Raw genomic sequence first — 7,767 nt, 5'->3', positions numbered from 1 at the left:
ACGATCTCACGGTCCGTGAGATCGTGACCTGGCTGAAGTCGGACGCTTAACCGACTGCGCCACCCAGGCGCCCCCACAAGTGGATTTTTATTTAGCTTTCCAAACGACAAACTGTTTAAGAGCAAAGAAAAAGAGTGCTGTCTTTCAAAGATCTGAGGGAAAACACACTTTGGCCCTGAATGCCGTAGCCAGCGACGCTACAGACGGTGGGAGGAAACAAGCAGTTTTGGGTACACGAGAACTCGCGGCACATACTCAGCTTCACAGGAAGGTCTCGAACACCTGGCAACTGTCATGGGGGGGGGGGGGGGGGGAGTTATTCCAATATCAACTGATAGATGCAAATGACCTGTAATGGTAAAAGGCAAAATAGATTTAAGAGCCCAGGATATTTACTACCCACCCAAGGAGTTACCTCTACTAAGCAGGTGAAGAATCTGCAGGAAGGGAACAAGGGGGTGCCAGGCACCACCCAGCAGCCGAGCACAACCCAGAAAACAGGAAGAAAGTAAAAAAAAAAAAAAAAAAAAAAAAAAAAAAAATTAAGTGCCACGAGTCCTTGAGCCCTAGAGTATTCTTTCATGCAACACAGCTGTAACAACTAGGATTTCAGTTCCCTGTTGCCTCTGCGGTTTAACGGTGAGTATTTTTTCATTATCGCTCTATGTCCATCACCGTACGGCCCAAACACGGAGCCTCGTGATAGCTGTAGACAGAAGATGACGTCGGTCGGCCTTGGTGACATGATGAAAGTAACGTACCTGACCAGATTGTGATGGCAGAGGCAAGGGGAGGCCCAGGAGGGGAAGGAAGCCCACTGTCCTCGTCCTCCGTGGAGGAAGTTCGAGTGTGCCGTGTAAAGTCACAGAGGCGCTCCCTGGCGGAGTCATGTGCGTGTGAGGAACTGAGCCCACAGAGGAGTAAGGGGTGAGGGCAGCGGGGCCTCTGCTTTTAGAGTGCTAAGTCCAGACCTGGCGGGAAAGCACTTCACCCAGTTACAGTGCTCACCTGCAGGAGAGCGGTGGGGCCGGCGGTGGCGCGTGTCTGGGCCAGGTCGGGGGAAGGCCACAGCTTTGTGCCTCAGCGACGAGCCGGGCTCCACAGTCCCCTCCCGCGTGCCTGTCTGCGGGCCGTGAGCGCTCGCCCTGCCCTCCTTCCTAAGTGGCCAGCTCATCTTCAGACCTGCCCTCACCTTGCGGCCACCCTTCGTCCTGCTGCTTGTCAGCTCGGGGCGCTGGTTCCCCACCGGTGGCTCCCGGTCTTTGAGGCACACCCACGCTCAGAGTTTCCACATCTAGGCAAGTAAAAATACTGCAGCGAGCCCTGTTTTTGCTGGGGCAGACGCTGTGGCAGGCAGAAGATCCCAGAACGGCGCCGGGCACGTTGTCTGTGAAACGAGCAATCCTCACGGTAGCCGCGAGATGGCGTCACCACCCCATGCTTCAGACCAGGAATCCGGCAGGGAGAGGCCTGCCGGAATCGGCAAAATGGGTCCCCGGGCTCAGGCCTGTCAGATCCTGCCCCACCCCCCCCCCACTGTGAAAACCTTCTGGACAGGAACCAGGGCTCAGGAGCCCCATGCTGCCTCGTCCCCCAACCCCGACACAGGCAAGAGTGTCAGCCCGCAGGCTTTGCCAGGCTAAAGTGGTGGCCATGACCCAGGAGGTCATGAGGCCGGCCAGACGGAGCGTGGACCTGACCAGTCGATGCGCACCCTGCCATGAGCAGCATCCAGGGGGTCAGGGAAGACACTCCAGCCCGTCCAAGGGCCCCTTCAGCCTCTGCTGTGGCGCTGACGCCCGGAGAGGAAGGGGTTCCGGGCCACGGCTAGAGCACTGGACCCTGATGGCCGGCCCACCCCACCCTCCCCCATCCGGGGCACAACCTCACGGCGGGGGGGGCATGAAGCTGCCAAGAGGAAGGCCAAACCCTGACTGCAGGCCAGCCCGCGGCGCCGTGTCCCAATACCATGGAGGACGGCGCGGTCACCGTCAAGGGCAGTACTCACACCACGGCACCGCTCCAGACGGGGTCTAGCTCTGCAGGCGACATGCCCCCCAGGACCCCGCCATCTCCTCCCGGAGGCATACCTCTAACGCCCCTAGTGCTCCCTCCGGCTTACCCCCATCCTGCTCAAAGGCCACACGCGCCACCAGCCAGGCCTGGCCACCAGTGCCCCCCACCTGGGAGCCCATCTTCTGCCTCCAACACAGGGGATCCAGCAAGGAGAGGGCCAGGGCTCACTGCGGCACACAGCGTCCTCCTGCTGGGCCGCCCGGCCTTGAAGCTCCAGGGACCGCTCGCGGCCAGCACGTCTCTGCTTGCAGCCGCCCAGGCCCCTCCCGGCCCTGGGTGCAGACTCCCCCTCAGGCTTCTCTGTCCCCGGCTCTGGAGGCGGCCAGCCCTCCCCATCGGGGTCCCCCAGGGTGGCCATCGGCCCTCGGACCTCCTCTGGGTCAGTGGCCAAGCCCAGCCAGGGTGCGGCTGCAGGAAAGGATAATTCAAGTGAAAGGTGGAGAGAACGTTACGGGCGCAGGGCCACAAAATGGGTGCGGGTGTAGGGCAAGGTGGATGGTGAGGTCAACAAAGGGCCGTGGGATGTGCTGGGGTCCCCAGTGTCATGCTCCCCCAGTCACTGCCTGTACTGTCTGGGGCCACAGGGTGTGGGAGTGGCCAGAGAGGGCCTGGAAACTGGGTCCACCTTTCAGGAGGGAATGTCAGGGCCCAAAGGCACCCACCCCGCCCAGGCCCCTGAGCAAGAGTGGGGGAGACACCTGGGGCTGTGATGAGGGACAGGGGAGGGGCAGGGTGGCCTCCGTCTCTACCTCTTCAGGGTCTGTGTCCAGGGCAGCCCTGGCCAGACGCTCTGTCCCAAAGACACATTGGAACTGAGCCTCCGGCCCGGAAGCGCTGATCTGGGTCTGGGCCACCCAGGAGCCTGGCCCTGCTCTGGGCCTTCAGGCTCAGCACGTGACAGACAATGCCCCCTAGCGGACTTTGCAGAAACTACTCCGCCACCTGGCATGGGGCTAGGGCTCCCCAGAGCTGTAGGACCATGGTAGGAGGGGAGCGGTTTGCAGGCTCAGGGCACCAGAAAGGTATCCAGAGCCTCCAGTGGGAGGAGAGCCAAAGGCGAGGAATGCTCCTGGGACACTCACCCAAAAGCCCATCAGATCTGGTCCTCCCACCGGGAAGACAGCAACATGTCCCAGGTCGGCAAGAAGGTCCTCGTGGTCAAGTTGTATGAAAGGCATGGTTCCTGGCTCCAGGGACAGCGCCATACCCACCGGGTGGCCCCGCAGTGGCCCCGCAGGCCCCAGGCTCACCCACCCCACATGCTCCAGAGACCCTGGGGCAATCTCCATGGGGCCCGCTGGGCCTGGAGACCCCACAGACCCCGGGCTCATCAGCCCTGCCTCCTCTGAAGAGCCCACTGGCCCCAGGCTCACCAGCCCCCATGTCCCAGTGACCCCATGAGCCCTAAGCTGACTGGCCCAGCCTTTCCAAGAGACCCTATAGGACCTGTCTGCAGAAAGGCTCCTTCCTACCTGTGCTGGTGCCTCCTCAGAGCCCAGGGTCACCGTCCCTGCACCCTTCAGTGCCCTTGCTGGCCCTCCAGCCTCCAGGACAGCATGCTCAGTGGCCCCAGGCTCCAACTCGACCGGGCAGTCCCCTCCACTGGTGTCCTTGGCAAGATTCTCAGGCTCATGGGGGAGGAGGCTCAGCTCTGATTCTTGCAGCCGGTGGTCCTGGTGTAGAACCGCTTGGGCCACTTGGGGGAAAGGCGAGGACAGAGGGCCATCGCGGTGTGAGGGATAGGGAGGGGTAGGCCACTCAGTCTACCTAGCCCCACTCCCCCTGCCAGTGCTGGAAGGAGACAGTGGTGTCCAGGAGCCCAGGCTGGCTGTGAAGGCCCTCCAGGGGCCCCTGCCACCGCAACACACACTTTCCAGGTACAGCTCCAGCAGCAGCAGGCGTGGGGAGGATGCCCCCTCACACACACGCAGCTCAGGCCTGGGGCACCCAGGCCAGGGACAGACACCTCAGCCCCCTAAGGCCCGGGGCCGGGCCAGGGCCTGTTCCCCCAGGACGCGGACCTCTATGGGGGAGGGTGCAAGTCGGCTCAGAGCATCTCCCCAACAGGCACCCCCGCCCCAGTCCTGCCTCTCACCCCCACCCCCCCAGAAGGGCAGGGGCAGTTGGGCCAGGACCCGGTCTGGTCCGGGGCTGTCCAGGGCATGGCGGGAATGCTCTGGGTGCCCCGTGGCACGCAGCAGGGTCTGGCTCTGCGGCTCCAGGCGCTGGGGTGCACAGCAGAGGGCAAGGGAACACGGCGGCACCATGGAGCATGCTCCCCTCCTAGGCCCGACCCTCGCTGCATCCTCGCTGGGGCGGAGAGGGGCGTCGGGCCGGCAGCCCGCAGCCGGCAGAGGGCGCTCAGGCTGCCCCTTCCACCAGCCCCCTCACCTGCCGGCTCCTGAAAAGTGCCAACGCCCCCTCGGCCGGGTCTCCGCCAGCTCCGCACAGGGGTCCCCCCGTCCCCCACCCCCAGCATCGGCTTCTCTAAGCAGAGCACGAGCGCCTCGTCCGTGATATCAGGGGGCAGCCCGCGGAGCTCCGCTGCTACCCGCCACCCTTCCCCCCCAAAACACCCCCTTCCCTGTGACCACCCCACAGGGTGGGGGGACCCCACTCCCGTCCCCGCATCCCTGGGGCCCGACCGGCGGGAAGGGTAGTGGCGCCACAGTCCCACCCTGCCCCTTCCAGCCCCTTCCAGGACCCTGGGCAGCATTGTCTGACGTGCCCCCGCCCCCTATCACGTCGTGTGTTTGAAGCGGGGATCTCACGCTCCCCAGCCCCTGAGCTGCCCCAGCCCCTGCCTTCAGACGGGACTCCTGGGTCTGCTCTGCAGGCAGAAGGCCTGGGGCAGGAAAACAAAAGTGAAACTGCAGGAGAGAAGGGAGAGGGGGCTGGGGACCACCTCCCAGGTGTTTCTCTTCCTCCAGGCAGGCCCCTCCTGTAGGACCCTTCCCCCCAGCTCCTGTGCCTGCAAAGAGGCCCTGGCTGACCGGGAGGTGGGGCCAGGTCTGACCCCTCAGCTCAGCCCACTAGCCCCATCTGTCCCAACGCAGCTCACAGGCTGGTGGGGCGTGGGGAGTGGCCCCTGGGGGTCCTCTACTCCCACTGGCCTCTCCCTGTGAACCTCAAAATGGCCAATCGCTCTCCCTACTCAGTGCCACCGGGGGTCTTGAGTCATTGCCTCCCACTCAGGGACCTCAAGCTCAGTGTCACTTTCCCCTTGGGTGGCCAGGCCTGCTCCTGGCTGAGCCTGGCTGGCACCTCTCTCCAGAAATCTTCGCAGACCCCACTGCTCGGCCCTCACACCTAGCAGGTGACTAGGCCTCACGCCTCAGGAGCGAAGGCGAGCGGCTCCTGTCCTCGGCCTGCAAGTCCTCTGCCCCTCCCAGCACAGCCACGCTCTGCGTCCTCTGCTCGCCTTCCTGTGGCTCTCCCGTCTGTGCACCCGCCGGTCCTCCCATCCGACTCCATCACTGCCCTCGTCGTCATCCTGGCTAACCTAGAAGGGGCAGGCACTTTGCTGACACGGCTGGCTGCAGGGGAAATGGAGGGACAGACAGGGCCCAAGGCAGGGCCGGGCCTCACCCAGACTGCACCCTTAGATCCACACCCACTCTTGCCCCCACCCCCACCCCCGGCCCATCTGCTTTCGGCCTCTCAGAGTCGTTCCTCTGACTGCTCTCCATCTCCTACCTCCCGTCTACCCCTCAGCACCTGCTACTCCCCCAGGGGGCTGAGGACCTGCCCAGCCTGCACCTCAAGTTGCACACCGAGCGTCCCTGGCCTGTGCCTCCATCGTCGCTTCCCCAGATCCCTGCCCTAACCTCTTAATCTCCCTCTGCCACTCCTGCACACCCCACTATCCATCCCCGACAGAGAGGGCAGGGTGAGCCTCGTAAAGCGGTACAACAGCTGCCACAGCTTGAGTCACTCGCAGTAAAAGCCAAAGTCCAGGCTCTGCCTGACCAGGCCCCAGTGCCCTCTCTGTCCCCATCCCCCATCCTCTTCTTCCAAGGCAGCAGATCACTCCTACCTCAACACCCATGCACGGGCCCTACCCTCTGTCTGGATGGGCCTCTCCCACCCGACCCCCACCCCCATGACTCCCCTACCCTACCCTTATTGTTAGATTTAACCTGAACCTAAAGTCTCTAAGGACCTCTGACTTGCATAGGCCCCATCCAAGGCCCTGACTTCAACTTCATATTTGTCATTTTTTAATTCTTTTTCTCAGATTGGGCCCCTCAAATTGTATGAGCTTCTGGTTCTACAGAACCTGAACCTATCCCTGCCTGCTCTATATTTTTTCTTCTCGTAGAACTCATCACCTCCTAACGTACCATGTAACCTACCTAGTATACGAGTCCCTGACGAAGAGGGTCTGCCACTGGCAGCAATGTACTGGGGTAGCTCAGATCATTACGCTTTCAGGAATTCTTGTGAACAAGCTGTTAAACCGGTGGTAGCTTGGAATCGACTGTGATGGGTGTGTTTGTAACATTAGCACGTGCAAAAGTTTGAGATCAGGGCTTCCCCTGCTAGCTGCGGGTCTCAAACTTTGAACCAACACACTATGCGTACAGGAGAGAACATCTTCCGGGCCGTTGGGGGTCTGGGAGAGGCCAACCGTGGCACAGGAAGGTCCCCAGGCACTGCTGCAGAAATTGTCCGTGGCTGTGGCAGTCAGCACATCGTCAAGAGGACCGCTGAAGCTAAGGGAAGACGCTGACTTGGCCTCCAGTCCTGGCAATGAAGCAGGGCTAAGAATGCCACCTTTACAACCTAAAGACGTGATGAAGACAGGAAGGATAAAGGCCCAGGACCCCGCTGGAAATAGTACTCAATGGTTGCTAGAGAGGATGGAGCAGTTAAGCCATCAGGCCTCTGGGTTTGGGATAGACTCGGATGAAAGGGCAAGGGAAAAGAGAAAGCGATGTTTTAAGACCGAGGAGGCATAGAGAGTCCTCGGCAGACTCTGCGTATGCCAGATTTAGGAAGCCATTTCCCAACTCCCTGAGCCGAATCGGCCAGACCAGGCCTTTGTCTGTAGGGTCTCAGCCCTCACGGCCCAAGCCTACTCTTAGGCGGGACGCAGGGCGCAGGCCTGGGACCCGGAAAGGAGCCAGTAAGGCGGCCACAGTGGGTAGGATCCAACCGGGAAAAGCCCGGCCCTCCCTGCAGAGCGCCGCCCGCAGCCGGGCTCCACCGCCCCCAGGCCCCGCCCCGGCCCCAGGCCCCGCCCTGTCGCGAGGCCCCGAAGCACCTCCCGAGCCGCAGGCCCCGCCCCGCGCGCCCGGCCCCGCCCCGTCACAAAGCCCGGCGATCTTCCAAGCCGCAGGCCCCGCCCCGTCACAAGGCCCCGCAGCGTCTCCGGGCCGCAGGCTCCGCCCCGCACCCTCGGCCCCACCCCCGGCCCCGCCCCGTCACAAGGCCCCGCAGCGTCTCCCGAGTCGCAGGCGCAGGCCCAGCCGAGCCGGCCGCCGAGCGGGTGCTGGTGTGGGTGCGGGCGCAGCCGCCATCGACCGCGCGGTCGCGCACCGGACACCGTGCGCACCGTTCCGGAGGCGCCCCGCGAGTGGTGAGTCCCTGGCCCGAGCGAGGCAGCGTGGCTACCCTCTCGGCCGCCGGGCCGGCCGCCCCCGCGCGGGCCCTGCGCAGCCGAGCGGCGCCGCCGAGGGTCAGTCGGTA

The 7,767-nt window shown here is 63.2% G+C and overlaps 2 protein-coding genes across 4 annotated transcripts in view; one reads left to right on the top strand and one right to left on the bottom strand.

Annotated features, from left to right (window-relative positions):
* Positions 1 to 73: 73 nt before the first annotated feature.
* Positions 74 to 4,555, bottom strand: PARP10 (poly(ADP-ribose) polymerase family member 10). Its single transcript, XM_049633727.1, is given in 7 exon segments — positions 74 to 706; positions 1,009 to 1,470; positions 2,123 to 2,484; positions 3,159 to 3,457; positions 3,460 to 3,533; positions 3,535 to 3,772; positions 4,468 to 4,555. Coding segments are annotated over 5 exon segments (1,050 nt in total). The 3' UTR covers positions 74 to 706; positions 1,009 to 1,470; positions 2,123 to 2,133.
* GRINA (glutamate ionotropic receptor NMDA type subunit associated protein 1) overlaps positions 621 to 7,767 on the top strand; it is a 10,490-nt gene continuing 3,343 nt past the window's right edge. Inside the window, exon 1 of one of the 3 annotated variants that reach the window (XM_049632786.1) lies at positions 621 to 639. The gene's annotated coding sequence lies outside the window, so the exon portion shown is untranslated. Of the gene's footprint in view, positions 640 to 7,498; positions 7,658 to 7,745; positions 7,765 to 7,767 lie in introns of those variants that run through there. The other 2 variants (XM_049632785.1, XM_049632787.1) reach the window with 2 other exon arrangements.

This window comes from Panthera uncia, chromosome F2 (assembly GCF_023721935.1).
Source record: "Panthera uncia isolate 11264 chromosome F2, Puncia_PCG_1.0, whole genome shotgun sequence".
In the NCBI taxonomy this organism is placed as follows: Eukaryota; Metazoa; Chordata; class Mammalia; order Carnivora; family Felidae; genus Panthera; species Panthera uncia.
The sequence above is the reverse complement of the archived record's forward strand: the minus strand, read 5'-3'. Positions and strand labels throughout refer to the sequence as shown.